This window comes from Ursus arctos, unplaced genomic scaffold (assembly GCF_023065955.2).
Source record: "Ursus arctos isolate Adak ecotype North America unplaced genomic scaffold, UrsArc2.0 scaffold_32, whole genome shotgun sequence".
NCBI lineage: Eukaryota > Metazoa > Chordata > Mammalia > Carnivora > Ursidae > Ursus > Ursus arctos.
Genome location: NW_026623008.1, coordinates 13537643 through 13553981, shown reverse-complemented (window position 1 = coordinate 13553981; position 16339 = coordinate 13537643). Strand labels below are relative to the sequence as shown.

The 16339-nt window shown below is 50.7% G+C and overlaps 1 protein-coding gene across 1 annotated transcript; it reads left to right on the top strand.

Moving 5' to 3' along the window:
• The first annotated feature begins 618 nt into the window (after positions 1-618).
• LOC113249594 (aflatoxin B1 aldehyde reductase member 2-like) lies at positions 619-7624 on the top strand. The gene is made up of 7 exons (XM_026491062.4): positions 619-950; positions 2997-3184; positions 3339-3443; positions 4130-4226; positions 4462-4561; positions 5169-5298; positions 6296-7624. Exons 1-7 carry the CDS (start codon positions 737-739, stop codon positions 6455-6457), a joined length of 996 nt encoding a protein of 331 aa, XP_026346847.2. The 5' UTR covers positions 619-736; the 3' UTR covers positions 6458-7624.
• The last annotated feature ends 8715 nt before the right edge of the window (positions 7625-16339 follow it).

The following is a 16339-nucleotide window of genomic DNA, read 5'->3' as shown; positions in this document are numbered from 1 at the left end:
CCATCTTGGGTGTAGAGATTACGTAAATAAACAAACAAGAAGCAATGATTAAAAATGAAAGCTTTAGATTTCTCCACCTTGACCACCCCCAGCACTTCATTTTGTGAGCGTGTAAATTCAGATTCCCTTCCGTCTAAAATACTTCTGGGAGAGTGAGCGTTTGCTACTACCGCTGCTTGTCTAAACGGAGTCTTTATTTTGCCTTCTGGTTGGAACCGGGTTTTCGCTTGGGTACGCGTATTCCGAGGCTCTCAGTTCCTTGTTTTCATCCGTTTCATTTTCATGCCACAAGGACGAGGGCTGGTGCCTCTGGCAGGTCCCCACTGGAGAAACAGAGTAGCCTGTGGGAGCGCAGGGTGTCTGGACAGCCCCAGCCAAGTCGTCCTCTCAGGACCTTTAGCACGTAGGGAAGCCCCTCTCCAACGACCCCGGGGCCCCGGGACGGCGAGGCCCCTGGAGTCCCCGCCCTCAGCGTTCGGGAACGCTCCCACTAGCGCAGCTCCGCCTCCTGTGGCTCAGCCCAGGCTACCTGCCAGGGAGGCGCGTGCAGCCCGGAGGAGGGAGGGGGCGGGGTCACACTGCCCCGCCCCCTCGGCCCACCCGCGCTCCGCCCCCAATGTCGGTGGGCGGGGCCTGGCCCTGCTTTAAAGCGGCTTTGGCTCCTGCAGCCTAGTGCCTCGCGCCAACCATAGAGTTCCACCTGTGGGGCACCGATTCCGCTGCCGCCGCCGCCACCATGTCCCGGCCGCTGTCCCCGCGGCGGCCCGCTACCGTGCTGGGCGCCATGGAGATGGGGCGCCGCATGGACAAGCCCTCCAGCATCGCGGCCGTGCGCGCCTTCCTGGACCGCGGCTACACCGAGCTGGACACGGCCTTCATATACGCCGACGGCCAGTCCGAGATCATCCTGGGCGAAATGGGGCTCGGGCTGGGCGGCAGCGACTGCAAAGGTAACCTCTACCTTCCCCTGCACCGTGCGGCGCCCACCCGGCCCCAGCCTTGGCCCGGCAGCCGTCAGGACCCACGCCTTCGGGCCCTCTTGTGCGTTGACCTCCTCACAGCGGCGTGGACTGCCTGCTCCTTAGGCCCCATGCACGTGTCGTCCCGGACAGCCAGACAGTGCTTTGCCCTGACCAGCCTTTCCTCTCCCCTTCCCTTCCGAGGAGGTCTCCCACGGCCTTCCCTCAGGGACATCCCCCTCCAGGTACAGTCTGGAAGGACTTGGTTAATCTTCTAGGGGGCACTGAAAGCGCTGGAATCTGGCGCTGTGCAGCCCCTGCCTCCTTCCCCGCCCCCCTCAGGGGCCCCGTGCGGGCCTGATCTGCTGGAACCCTGCCCGTACTGTCCTGGCATTCCCTGGCAGAGCGCCACCCGGATCCGACTTGGGAACCTGTGGGGCATCTGCTTCCTCCTTGCTCTGGCCCTAGACTTTGCTCCGTTGGGGTTTCGGGTGCTATGCTCAGTAGGCACGGCCTCCCGCTTCCTGCGGGTGGCAGCGCCAGGGAGCCGCAGGAGCACGGTGGGCTGGCATGGGGGAGTGGGGGTGGTAGGGGATCTAACTACCCTCTGGGCTAGCCTCTGAGGTCCTAGAAGGGAAATGGACAGGAACCCACTCTGCGGAGCTCGGGTTCTAGAGAAGGCTGGGGAAGCCGGGAAGAGGGAGCACTTCTGGGGGGGGGACATTGAAGAAAGCTCCGAAGAGGGAACATTAGACATTGAAGAACTGATTGGTTTGCCAGGAGGAGGAAGAGGAGGACAGGCATTAGTGCTGTGGGCGTAGGCAGTGGGTGTGAGATTTGGTAGTGCCAGGGGTGTTGGAACAGGCAGATAGAGCTAAATGGAGGGTTTGTATAAGGGCAGGGGTACGTCCATCACCAGTCTGATGCCATTTGAAAAGGTTCGGCAGTGCTGGGCAGGTCCCTCGAGTTCAGCAATGTCGGCTGTTACTGTTAGGATTACTAGTATTAATAGTCATGTTACCACACGGCACCGTCTCTCCCTCCAGCTCTTTTCTGTCCTCTGCTAGAGCCTGGCTTGGTTTCTCCTGTGATTCACAGCATGCTAGATCTGGAACAGTAAGACAGAATGCCTGCGTCTCAGTGCTCGCCCTTTCTAGATCACCGGGCTCCTTCTCTGACCGCTCTGGGTCTTCTTTCTCAATGTCTTTTTTTCTCCAAGCTCTCCTTCCCTTCCCTCCTTATGGTCAGAGCTAGTGGGGCCAAAGTCCTTAACCTCAGCTGTGAAGTTTCATTCACATGAAGAAGAGGTGGAGGAACGGAACAATTCCAAGTGAGCAGTCCTCCTGCCTGCTCCTAAGTCTCAAGCAGTCAGATGACTTGCCTGGTGTGCAGGGAGGGCCACATTCCACGGGGTGCTCTCAAGACCGTTTCCATGGGTCTGTGGCCCTTCTCTACCTCGAGTACCCCCTGACCCTGAAGCTCTAGATCCCTGGAATTGCAGGCATGGCTCCTCGTCTTCACCCTCTGGAATGACCTTCCCACCCTTCCTCAACTGGCAGCCTGTGACTTCCCCCTGGAGACCAAGATTCAGATTGTAAAGAAAGCCTTCCCTGAGCTTACAGTGGGTCTCCCGCCTCTATGTCCTGGGCTCCCCCAGCACCTGCTGCATCCCTGCCTCACTTGCTGTCATGCAGCCCCTTAGACAGTGAGTCCCCAAGGGCAGGGATCGCCTGTTGGGTCTCCCACCCTTAGGGCCTAGTAAATAATGTGTCGTAGTGATGGCATGAGCGATGATGACAATGAACACGTCCATTCACGTTCTGATCAAGCCTTGGGAACAGCACACAAAATAGAACCATGGTCACAACCAATTTATAGTTGAGAGGATTGAGGCTCAGAGAGGTTGAGTAACTTGGTCAAAGTCACAGAGCTAGTAATGGCAGATCTGGGATGGGAACTCAGGTCTTTCTCTTACTCCTTACTTACTCTCTCCAGTGTTTGGTAAACTGCCCTGAACTCTCATTTCACTCCCCAAAGTGAAAATCGCCACGAAGGCCAATCCATTGGATGAGAATTCACTGAAGCCTGACAGTCTGCGGGCCCAGCTGGAGACATCCCTGAGGCGGCTGCAGTGCCGCAGAGTGGACATCTTCTACCTGCATCTACCAGACCACGACACCCCCGTGGAGGAGACGCTTCGTGCCTGCCACCAGCTGCACCAGGAGGTGAGGCCACATCCGAGCTCCAGGAGAGAGCAGGCAGCAGGGTAGTCCCAGAGCCAAGCCAGGGACAGACCACACCCCCAGGTGCCCCACGCCCGTCTCCCTTTTCCAGTGTCCTGGGCGGCGATGGGTTCTGACCCAGGCCTCTCCCCTGCAGGGCTTGTTCGTGGAGCTTGGCCTCTCCAACTACGCCTCCTGGGAGGTGGCCGAGATGTGTACCCTCTGCAGGAGGAACGGCTGGATCCTGCCCACCGTGTACCAGGTGAGGCCTGGGCTGCAGGGCCTGTCTGCAGGGCTGCTGCTGATCCCCGGTTCTCCAGGCCCCTCTGCCTGCCTCCTCTCCAGCGCAGCCCCTCCCCTGCTGACAGCCTGGGATGCCTCCCAGTGCACCTGCAGCTCTGGCCTGGCTCCCCTTCCTGCCCACGTGTGCTCCTGGGGCCCTTCCTTCCTGCTTCCTGGCGGTGCACAAGCCTGGACCATTCTTCCCCTGCTCCTACTGGAAGCGATCAGTCCTCGCTTAGATGGCTCGTCCCCTGGAAGCCTTTCCCGATGCCCCAGAGGAATCTGCGATCTCAGGCCCTACTTCTCTCCTCGTTCATTCAGCAAACGTTTGGACCCCTGCTTGGTGCCGGACTCCGCCTGCAGAACTTACTCGTGGAGTCCGACTGCTGCTTTCCTTGATTGTACCATGGCTGCCCTACCTTGCTATTCGATCTCTCAGGGCAGGGGCCTTGTCCTGTTGGTGTGTGGATGGAAATTCCATGTCCAGCACCTGGCTGGTGCTCAGAAATGTGGGCTGCATGAATGAATTTTCCTTTGCACCAAGTAGATGCCCCGATTGTGAAGGTCCTAAGGATTGTTAGGGTGTGAACTGCGGGCTGTGCCAGGGAAGCTGTGGGGACCCTTCCTTTGATTCGGGCACACCTGCAGCTGGCCTTCTACCCGCAGGGCATGTACAACGCTACCACGCGGCAGGTGGAGACGGAGCTCTTCCCCTGCCTCAGGCACTTCGGACTGCGGTTCTATGCCTACAACCCTTTGGCTGGTAGGCGCTGCTCTGGGGGCGGGTCCCCTGGGGTGGGAGGCCATTCTTGGCCCCAGCTCTGCCACTTCCTGACGCGGTAGAGGGCTGGCCAGGACCTGGGAAGCAGTGAGGGGTTTGAAGAGAGGCTGGGCAGTGTCCTCCATCCCTCCTGGGTCGCCCCCATCCCCCTCTCCCCAGTCCAGAACAGCGTCTGGGAGCAGGGTGGGCCGCGGCTCTGATGGGTATCCTCTTGCAGGGGGCCTGCTGACCGGCAGGTACAAGTACGAGGACAAGGACAGGAAACAGCCCGTCTGCCGCTTCTTTGGGGATAAGTGGTCTGAGATCTACAGAAATCGGTGAACAGGGGATGGGCTGCGTCAGGATGGGAGGGGTGCGGGCTCCCCTTTATCTGAGCTGGAGAAATTCTAGGTGCCTTTCCTGGTGGTTCCGGGTCTCCCCTGCTGTCCGGACCCATGTCTCTTGACACCTGCAGAAATGACCAAACTCCACGGCGTTTCTTGTTTTCTTGGGAGCTCTGTGAGCAAATGGTGACCCCCGGGTCTCATACCGGGTCTTCCGAGGCCTAGCGGTTCCCTGAGAAGTGTTTACCACTGGCCAGGAAGGAAGGAGCGAGCCCTGGATGCAGGCTCAGGATGCCTGGGGCCGAGTCCTGCCCACCCCCGGACTACTTACCTTTGCTTCACTCGGAAAAGGGAGGGGGGGGCAGTTCTTAAGAATCATAAAGAGATGAAAGATGACTTTGAGGTGTTTGGTGAGGGTCCCCCCACCTGCCTCCTGTGCCCAGTGGTTCTGCTGCCCGATCAAGCCGGCCGCTGCAGGAAGGGGGCTGGGTTCCCCACTCCGCAGAGTTGGGTGGGCACAGCTGCCGTGCTTGGCTTTGTGGCTCTAGCCCAGCGTGATCCCGGGTTATTGACCCTTGTGCCACTCCCTTCACCTGCCCAGCTTCTGGAAAGAGAACCACTTCGAGGCCATTGCCCTGGTGGAGAAGGCCCTGCAGGCTGCGTATGGCGGCAGCGCCCCCAGCATGACCTCGGCCGCCCTCCGCTGGATGTACCACCACTCCCAGCTGCAGGTGAGCCGGCCGTCCGGGGGCACCACCGCCCCCCCTCGTAGCAGAGTCTGAATCACTTACCTTGACGTGATTTCTAAGCCACGTTTCATTGGTTAATTTTTGTTTTTGTTTTTGTTTTCGCCCCTGAAGATTTTGTTTGTGGGCAGCTGGCTGTTTTGGTTAGTGGAACATGTGACTCTTGATCTCGGGGTTGTGAGGTCAAGCCCCATGTGGGGCATGGAGCCTATATTAAATAAAAAAAGAAAGAAAGAAAGAAAAAGGTTTTATTTGTAAGTACTCTATACACCCAGTGTAGGGCTCCAACTCTCAACCCCAGACCCAGAGTCGTGTGCTCCCCACTGAGCCGGCCAGGCGCCCCACCGAAGCAGTTCTCCCCTCCGAAGTCTCTCCTGCTGACAGAGCTAAGGAGAGCCCTTCCGTTGTCCTAAGCTCCTGTCTGAGCGCCAGGCCCCGGATGAGGGCTTCGCTCACATGTACTTAGTTCTCCAGCCCTATGAAGTGCCAGTCCCCCGGATTTACAGATGAGGACATGGCTTCGCACAGCTGTGCAGGGGGTAGAAAATCGCACAAAACCCATTAGCCTCACTCACAGTGGGAGTTGGGGTCCCTCTCGCTCTGGCGTCCCCGGTCTCCCTAGCTACAACGTCCCGCCTGCATCAGCCTGACGCAGTTCCCAGTGTAGGACGCACAGGGAGTAGTTTCTCAAACAACCGGGGCTAAGTGCCTGACATAGTTTCTGATTCCCGTAAGTAAGCCAAGCGTCACCCAGCTGAGCGGCCGGGCTGCGCTCTGAGCACAGGTCTGTCTGAGGATGAGCAGAGTGACGGCAGAGGGAAAGACGACAGGGTTTGAGTCACATGGTTAAAATCACTGAAGGCATCTCAGTTTCCTTACAGAACTGTATTCGGCATAAACATCAGAGCCCGGGTCTCGGCAGGGGCAGGGCTGGGAGGGAGGATGTGTGGCTGGAGTCACACCTGGCTGTGTCCCCTTGCAGGGTGCCCTCGGGGACGCGGTCATCCTGGGCATGTCCAGCGTGCAGCAGCTGACACAGAACTTGGCAGCGACCGAGGAAGGGCCGCTGGAGCCGGCCGTGGTGCAGGCCTTCGATCGGGCCTGGCAGCTGGTCGCCCACGAATGTCCCAATTACTTCCGCTAGGGCCAGTTCTGGCTGGGGCTGACAAAGGTTTCTTTCTCTCCTGTCACCTCTTCTAGTCTCAAATCCTGACCAGTGTTCCATAAGTCGATTTCACATGGTCTTTTTTGATTGTCTGAATCGATGCAATATTTTTCTAGATTCCGTCCTGGCTCCCAGTTGCCTTCGCAGTGTGTAAAGGCTGGGACTGTGGTCCACTGGGGCTGTTCCTGTCTGAATAAAGCAGGCACTTGACCGGCCTGGGCCCTGAGTAAGCCCCACGAACCTGTCTCCTTTACTGTCTGCAGCCTGTTCTCATCTGCCCGGGGCTTACTGCCAACGGGGCAGAACCACGAGCTGCAGTCCCCAGAGGGCAGGGGCAGAGCCTGACTTTCAACGGCAGGGCTGAGGTGGCCGTCGCTCTGCTGTGCACAGAAGAAAAGCAGGCCATGCACCCTGAATATACTTCTCTTAGCCAGAATCACCTGGAAATAGAGGCACTTAGAAGTAGAATCCTTGGGGCCAAAACCTACCGTTAGCGTCCCCACCAAGAAGAATAAGGTTGCTCCTGGGGTCCTCCTGAGATGCTGTGTGACATTTTTAACAGACTCTGTATTTCGGCGGCAGCTTTACTCCTGTGCTGGTGAAAGCCTCCTGTCTCCTTGTCATCTGTAGGACTCTCAGCCTTGCCCTGGGTCTCCTGCTGCTGGAGGTGGAAAGGTGGCATGGGCAGCCAGGGTACTTATTTCCCGTTGCAAACCCCTACTCCAAGCAGGGTGTACCCAACCCTGGGGAAGAAAAATCCCAGGTCTCATTGTTGCTTCTTGACCATTCCCAGTGCAGAAAAATCAGTCTAGTCCTGGGCAGGGCTGTGGGGTGAAGGCCAAGCAGCAGAAGTCCGCTTGCTTATCTTGAAGTGAGGAAGGGGGCTCAATTTGGAAATGTCAGACCGGACCCCAGTCAGAAACACTCTCTGTTCTACGAAATGTCCCCTTTGCCGTCTAGAGGGAGACACCTTGCAGACAGAATCTTATTCTGTACAGAAGCAGTTGCCCTCTCTTGTCTTCACAATAAAATGTGTTCTTCCCTAAGCAGGATGGAGTATCAGTTCCCATTCACAGTTAGCTATCCTAAAATCAAGTCGCTTCAAATGATAAAATCCACCGAATTCAGATTAAACATTCAATGCAATCCCTATGAAGTCCAACTGGTTTTTTGTTTTGTCTTTTTTTTAAAACAAATTCATAAACAAATTCTAAAATTCATGTGGAAATTCAAGGGACACAGAATAGCTATAACAGTAAATATGAAGACTAAGTTCTCTGATTCTTGATTTCAACACTTACCAAAAGCTACATTAATAAAGACAGCATGGTAGTGGCATAAGGGTAGACATACAGATCAATGAAATAGACCCGAGTCCAGAAATAAACCTTTACATGTACTTTCAATTGATTTTAGAGAAGTGGGTCACGAAAATTCAATAGCAAAATAATAGTTTTCAACAAAGTAATCTGGGGCAACTGGATATCCACATGCAAAAGAATGAAGTGGATCCCCTTCCTCACACCATCCACACTCACACAATGATCTCTAGGATTGTAGCCCTAAGTGTCAGGCTAAAAGTATAAAGCTCTTAGAGTATAGTAGTAAATATTCATGACCTTGGGTTAGGCTATGATTTCTTAGATGACACCAAAAGCACCAAAAACAGAAGAAAAAAAAAGAATTAGACATTATCAGAATTTAAAATGTGTGTGCTTTAAAAGATACCATCAAGAAAGTGAAAAAGTTGGGACGCCTGGGTGTCTCAGTCAGTTCAGCGTCTGCCTTCTGCTCAGGTTATGATGCCAGGGCCCTGTGATCAAGTCCCACATTGGGCTCCCTGCTCAGTGGGGAGCCTCTACCCACTGCTCCCCCTGCTTGAGCATTCAGTCTCTGTCTCTCTCTGTCAAATAAATAAAATCTTTAAAAAAAAAAAAAGAAAAGAAAGTGAAAAAGCAATCTGCAGAATGGCAAAAAATATTTGCAAAAACATATCATAAGGAACTTGTATCTACAATATATAAAGAATCCCTACGATTCAATGATAAAAGATAGAAAACCCAATTTTAGAAACAGGCAAAGTCCCTGAATATACTTTTCTCTGAAGAAGGTAGACACAGGGCCAATAAACATGTGAAAAGCTGTTCAACATCGTTACCCATCAGAGAAAGGAAATGAAAACCACAGCGATACCACTTTACACCCACCAGGATGGCTAAAGTAAAAGACAGACAATAGCAAGTGTTGACAAGGGTGTGGAGAATTTGGAATCTCCTGCACTGCCGGTGGGAATGTAAACCGGTGAAGGCACTCTGGAAACAGTCTGGCAGTTCAGGAAAAGATAAGACCTAGAGTTCCCGTATGACCCGGCAATTCCATCCCTTTGGTATACACCCAAGAGAAGTGAAAATATCACCCAAAAATGTGTATCCGGATGTTCATAAGAACTATAGCCTTAAAGTGGCAGCAGCCCAATGTCCGTCAGCTGATGAATGGATAAATACAAGGCGGTCTGTTCATACGATGGAATAGCAATAAAAAGGAACAAAGTAAAGAAGCATGTACCATGTGGACGAACGTTGAAAACATGCTAAGTGGAAGAAGCCAGTCACAGCAGACCTCCTAGCGGATTATTTGGTTTACATAAAATGTCTGGAACAGGCAAATTGACTAGAGACAGAAAGTCACTTAGTGCGTGCATGCTGAGGGCTGGAAGGGGTGTTGCAGGAAATGGAGAGTGGCTGCTAATGAGGTCAGGGTTCTCCTGGGGGGTGCTGGCACGCTCTAGAACTGTGACGGTTGTACAACTCCAAATACTCTAAAAACCATTGAAGTAGACAGTGTATGTGTAATGTGCGAATCGTGTCTCAGTGGGGAATGCTCACCTGCTCCCTCTGTCTGAGAAGTGACCTTAAAGCTGGCGGTGGAGTCCCCCGAGGCCAAAGCACCCACACTCTGGTCGTTGATTCTGATCGTCAGCTGCAATGCCAGCTGCTTCCAAGCGGTACACTTACACGTGACCCCGCCATGTAGCCTGGGCTTCCTCAAAGCGTGGCAGCTGCCTTCTGAGGGCAAGCATCCCAAGAAAACCAGGCAGACCTCATAATGCCCTGTATGTCCCATCTTTGGAAATCCATAGCATCACTCTTGCCTCATGGGGTGAGTGTCAACGTTGTGTTGTACAAGAGAATTATGAGAGAATAGACGGTCATCTTTGGAGGACAACCTCTGCCACGGGGAGCAATGGTTCTGAGTGGTCAAGTCAAGAGGATGTGCCTTTGAACTGGCCCGGAGACCTTCAGTCCCGAGTAACCCCGTTAGGGATGCATTCTCTAGGTCATGTTCCATCTACTAGAACTTTCCGGTAGCACATCTCACACATGTTTCACGGTTGCTTGAATTCAGCCATTTGATACCTGATGAGCTTTTTCAAATGACAGAGGACCAGAGTTAGATCTGGAAAACATACTTAACTTCAAAGTAAAGCAATTGGCTTGTGGTGTATAAAAGACTGGAGAGGGACGCTCTGAGGTGGCTCCGTTGGTTGGGCATTTGCCTTTGGCTCGATTCATGGTCCCAGATCTGGGATCAAATCCCACATCAGGGTCCCTGCTCAGTGGGAATCCTGCTTCTTCCTCTGCCTCTTTGTTCCCTCTGCTTGTGCTCTCTCTCTCTGACAAATAAATAAATAAGTAATATCTGAAAGAAAGAAAGAAAGAAAGAAAGAAAGAAAGAAAGAAAGAAAGAAGAAAGAAACGAATAAGATAGGAAAGAGAGAAAGAAAAAGAAAAAGAAGAAAAGGAAAGAAAAAAGACTGGAGAATGACGTGGAATAGATGTTGTATACTCGAGTTCTGGCAGAAAGATGGCTCCTGAAGCTAGAGGCTGGTGGGAGGGCATCTGGGCTGATATCCTCACTTACTTCCCATCTGTTCTGCTTGTTAGCATCACCCGTGTCGAATGTGGGGGTGAACATTATCAGTGCCTCAAATCTGCATTCTGAATACCTTTCAGAAGCTCATAAGGAAGGGCAATGGGAGGAACCACACTACTGAGGAGAGAGTACTTTTCCACTCCATAGATCTTTAATTTAACAGCACTACTTTTAAAATGATATTATTTTTCATTTACTTGAGAGAGAGGATGAATGGGAGGAGGGGCAGAAGGAGAAACAGACTCCCCGCTGAGTGAGGAGCCCTATGCAGGGCTGCATCCCAGGACCCTGGGACCCCTCCTCTAACTCCTGTTCTCTCTCTCTCTCTGTCATAAATAAATAAATCTTAAAAAATAAACTGGACCTTCTACAGGCACAAGTGACATTGTACTCTCCAGACAGTATTCTACGGAAAGAAATAGCAATTCTTTCAAGATGGTCGTGCCAGTTGTCTTAGTCTGTTCAGGCTGCTGTAACAAAAGACCACGGACGGGGTGGCTGAAAACAACGACTATTTCTTTCTCACAGTATTTGGAGGCTGAAATGTGCAAGATCAAGGGGCCAGCGTATTCAGTCTCTGTGAGGGCTCTCTTTGTGTTTTGCAGACAGCTGCCTTTTTGCTGGCTACCCTCACATGGTGGAGAAAGAACTCTAGTCTCTTGCTCTTCTTATTAGGACGTCAGTCACATCAGTGGGCTCTATGCTTAACACTTTGGTGTGGGAGCAGAAGGCTACCTGAGGACAAAGCACAAGGTGACACCTGCAAACCACCCCCCCACTCCAGGGTGGGATATGTGTGACATTCTTCCAGGAAGCTTCCAACTGTCTTCTTCTTTTTTTTTTTTTTAAGATTTTTATTTATTTATTTAAGAGAGGGCGGAAGAGAACACAAGCAGGGGGAGGGGCAGGGGCATCTCCCTGCTGAGCAGGAAGCCTGATGCAGGTCTCGATCCCAGGACCCTGGGATTATGACCTGTGCTGAAGGTAGATGCTTCACCGACTGAGCCACCCAGGTGCCCCGAAGCTCCCAACTGCCTTAATTGTATTGCTTTACTAGAGGGAAAAGCAACCTTAACTTGACATGGCAAGGCCTCCAGGATCTTGTAGGTCCTCTTTAGCCTATGGACTTCTTTTGAAAACCTCCCTTTTTGCTTACCTCCCCCAACCCCATAGTATATAATCAATTGCTCCTAACAAGCCCACTGCCGCTCTTGCTGCCCACCGTGCTTTCATAAAACCACCATTTTGCACCAAGGATGTCTCAAGAATTCTTTCTTGGTCGTCCGCCCTGGACCTCACCCCACTGAACCTCACCTATATTCTAAAACCACATCATATGGCGCCCACATGTGGGACTTGGGGTTTTTTCATCTGGACTCTGAGCTTCAGGGAAACTTGGTGATTACTTTCTCTTCTCTTCCTTTACTCTGCTTTTAGGGGCCCTTCAAGGAGTCCGGTCTTCCTGCAACACTTTCATTGCGATAGGTCAGGCTGCCATCCTCTAGCCTGTGGTACTCTACGGGGAAGAGAAAGCCTGCCTATTGGTTAGAAATTAGTAACATGGCCGGGATGGTAATAAGACCCAGAAACTTGATGCCCTCTCTTTACTCCTGTCCTTCTACAAAGTCATTTGTCTTGGGCATGGGTCAGCCACCTATGTCACCAGGACGGCTGCCAATCTTAAGACTCCCATGTGAGGTTTCTTCCTGATTGATCTCACGGGATCCCCTTCACATCCCTGCTCTAGCCACTTGTGGCTGCAGGACCTCCGCTAGGAGCAGCCGAAACCAGTACCTGATGGAATTACAACCCAACCGGGGACCATTTCCTAGGGAAGTTGACTATAAAGACTACCTGTGTTGTAATGTCTGTTAGAACCATGATGGATTTCTATCTTGACTGTTTTCCATCAATGCCCTCTACTAACTACTTAGTTAGATGATGAGAGGTGACACTATGGCTGGCAAGGAAATCGGGTTATTTCTTAATAACTACTTAAATTACAAAATTGGGGGTGCCTGTGTGGCTCAGTTGGTTAATAGTCTGCCTTCTGCTCAGGTCATGATCCTGGGGTCCTGGGATGGAGCCCTGCATCGGGGGGTTCGTCTTTGGTTCCCAAGGACTCTTCCTTGGGGTTGCTTTTTACCCCACTGGAAACAATTCAAATTGCAAAATTTAGGAAAGGACTGGTCTCCTGTAACACTGTATGGCCTCGGTGGGATCTATCAGTTAGATCTCTTCTGCAGGGAAGAGGGCAAATAGAAGTGCCCTAGGTCCATCCAGGCTTTCAGGGCTCTAACTCAGGACCCAGACCTAAGGGCCTCTTGCAGAGTGCGTTTGGCTAGTAAAACTCCCTGCTGACATATTGGATGATAATTGTCTAAACAGGCCTCCTCCGAGTAAACCCAGGTTGCTGCAGGAAACACAGGCCATCCCAGAGGAAGGGGACTCTTGACTGTCTCTCTCTCACTGCTTTTCCTAATCGATTGTAGGGGCTTCTCCCTCACTTATTTCCTGGGTTAATGGCTATAATTGGAGCCATCTGTGGTTAGTCTCCCTCAGGACGGGCACTACAAGGAATATTCCCAAGCAGCTGCCGAAACTCCCTTGGTTTCAGGGAAATTCGGTCGTCTCCAGCCTGACATGGCCTGCCTAATTCCACTTGTTGGCAGGGAAACATGGCGTCTGCTCCTCTGTTGGAGCTCATGATCTCTAGAACCAGGAACCTTCTCTGCCTTCTGGCCGCACTTCACCTCTTCTGCCTCCTCTGCTCCCCCGTCCCGTTTCTGCACCACCTTGGGTGCGGCCTGCAGAACTGGCTTCTAGACCATCCTCGGTGCATCAGGCACCATGGCTCCTTCTCCCCTCGCTCTCAGGGAGCGAAGAAGAGCACCCCGTGGACCCCACACCGCCCACTCCAGATTTCCCCACCAGTGTCTCAGGTAAAAATAGACCTTGGGTAGGATCCAGGTGGAGCATGTCAGTATTTAAACTGATGTAAGTTTATTGGTTTAAGATAGACATGTCTTTAAGGTTATCATCATTAAATGTGAAGCTTTGATTCTACCAAGATTTACTGAGGGTCAAGTAAGCTCCGTTATCTCTGTTGCAATTTATTAGCAAAAAGATTATCTAAAATGATGGTTAATCTTGTCTGTCTCTACGTTTTCATGGGTAATTGTTAAGACAGCTTTCAAAGGGTGCCTGAGGGGCTCAGTCAGTTAAGCAGTTGCTTTGACTCGGGTCATGATCTTAGGGTCCTGGGATCAAGCCCCATTTCTGGCTCCCTGCTCAGTGGGGAATCAACTTCTCCCTCTCCTCCAAACCCTCCCTGCCTCTGCCCTTCTGCTCGTGGTCTCTCTCTCTCTCTCTCTCTCTCAAATAAATAAATAAATAAAATCTTTTTAAAAAATAGCTCTTAAAGTCTTTGCTAACCTGAAACTTTGAAGTTTTCCTTAGATGGTAAGTGGGATGAAATTCTTTGGACATGAAGGTCTTTTCCAAAGAGGATAAAAGGCTAAAGCATTGAGTACTGGACGTAGGTTTGTGCTTTCGACTACTTATTGCAGAACACTAAGGATATTTGAGTCTGTAGATCGACATGCTTTGTGCTTAACTGAGTCACAGATTTGCCGTCTAAACACTTTGGTGTCACAGTTCACAGCTGGTTACTACTTCGTTTTCACTGGAGACCCAGGTTCCAGGAGTGCAAAATTCTGCTAAGTGTAATTAAGACTGATGGAAATAAGAGAAGCAACTCTGTGCAGGAAACTAAGAGACATGTTACAGAAGATGTGAGGAATGGGAATGCATTTTTGTTGAAGGTGGAAGAAGGTAATTTTGTCCTAAATAAGATGGTTGTTTGGGAGAAATCGCTTGGGACAAAATCTGAATGCAGAAGAAAGCTGTAGAAGGTTTGTGAAGGGAAGTCTTTGGAAAGGAATTCTAGGTGTGGTCAGAAGGGACTGAGATTAAAATAAAGGAATTTTAAAAGTGCAGTGGTGTAAGACTGAAATTCTCACTCTGTTCAACAGACAACGTTTTCTTGAATTCCAGCAGCTCCTGGCCGAGAGCTTATACTAAGGATGTAGTAGGAAAACGTGTTTGTGACCCTGCGCGCTTTAGCGTAAATGTCAGAGCTCCATCAGTTGGGAACGCCGGGCTTGCTCAGGGTGGAACGCTGCCCTTCTCAAAACCCCCTCAGATAACAGCGGCCAGGAACGCCTGGTCCACTAAGGGCGGAATGCGGCCCCAAAGAAACCTGGTTGCTCTTGACAATAGCCCTCGGGGTGCATAGAAACATGTTTAAGAACAGGCTCCACTTGCTGAATGTTACATGATCTAATCCTGTGACCTTCCCTGGGATGTACTACTCGTCACTAGGCTCAGGAGACTCCCCTTGATTGTCTTTGAATGTTTACTGCCAATAAATACACGAGCTTGCAGCTGTTCGGGGCGATCGCACGCTTTGCGGTGTCCCCTGCACCCACCCCTGCACCCACGCTTTCCTTCAAAGCTAACCGTCTGTGCCTTGTCATTCTCCCGAATCACGCCGCGGCTCCGTGGGCAGTGTCGGGGCGTTGAATCAGTGCCCTTCTCTTGATGAGATAATGTGAACAAAGGTTTTTCTCTTTTGCCTGCCCAGAAAACCAGTTTCAATGCTATGTCCTTATCAGGACTTCGATTACTTAGCTAAAACTTCTCAGTGTTAAAGGAGCCACGTTTTGCTACCAGGTATCACGCTACATATTTGCCTTTGGAATCTCTTATTGTCACCTTGGTTGCAGAAAAATACATTTTGGATTTTGTAATGATCTTTAATTCTCTTTAGGCGTGTGCTTAACAAATTTTTATGAGATGTTTATAACAAATGTCCCAAGATTTAAATTGTAAATGAAGTCTCCTTGACTCATTAGGCTTTTTTATTTGGTCTTGTAAGTTCCTCCGGAAGTACTGTTAAACAAATGATAAGCTTTAGGTTACATTTCAGTAAATGCTGTAACTATTCTAGAGAGGATATGAAGTTCCTAACGTTTTAATGTGCTCTGGTGTAAGGCCATTACTTAATATTCTCATGATGGAAGTGTTACGTGTCACAGAAATAACCCGATTTCCTTGCCAGCCATAGTGTCACCTCTCATCAGATGTTTAACCCTGTCCGTTTTTGAGCTTTTGTCATTTATAGTTACTGTTCTTATTCTCTGGTAAAATAGTTCGTCTTCAAGGAGGTTCCTCTAAGGGACTTAAAACAAATACAGGTTTTTGATATCTTTAAAATCCTAAAACAGGTAAGAATTTTCTCACTAAGAACTCACTAAGGCTGCGTTGAAACAAAACAAGAATAGTAATATGGAACTAAGTGAATTGAGAGAAATGACAGGCTTTTGGTAAGTCTTGGTTGAAACAGTGCTGATTCTCTAATGTTTGCTCTTCCAGATTAAGGAAACTTTGTCTTAAGATATCCATGACTTACAGAAATGTGATAAAATATTCATTAGTGGGAAGCCTGGATGGCTCAGTCGATTGGGCATCTGCTTTCTGCTTGGGTCATGATCCCAGGGTCGTGGCAAGGAGCCCACACTGGGCTTCCTGCTCAGTGGGGAGCCTGCTTCTCCCTCTGCCTCTGCCCCTCCCTCCACTCATTCTGTCTCTCTCTCTCTCTCAAAAATAAATGAAATCTTTAAAAATATATATTCATTTGTAAACAAATTGAAGCACTTAACTTTTCTCTCTACCTGAACCCCCTGAAATGCAAAACATCTCAGTAAGTATTCTTTCTCCCCTGACAACCATAGTCATTTGCATAAGTTCAGTAAGAATCTGTTCTCCTTGTAACAGGACGCCGTTGGAAACATTGGTCATTTTACCAAGGCTTTGACTGGAATGTCATATTTGAGAGAGACCTCAGATATGACCAAACAGCTTTCA

Bases quoted from the DNA above. Each gene is read 5' to 3' on its own strand.
- LOC113249594 (XM_026491062.4), top strand. From the start codon at position 737: ATGTCCCGGCCGCTGTCCCCGCGGCGGCCCGCTACCGTGCTGGGCGCC. The intron at 4,227-4,461 runs GTAGGCGCTGCT...ATCCTCTTGCAG, and splicing joins TGCCTACAACCCTTTGGCTG to GGGGCCTGCTGACCGGCAGG. The intron at 4,562-5,168 runs GTGAACAGGGGA...TCACCTGCCCAG, and splicing joins TCTGAGATCTACAGAAATCG to CTTCTGGAAAGAGAACCACT.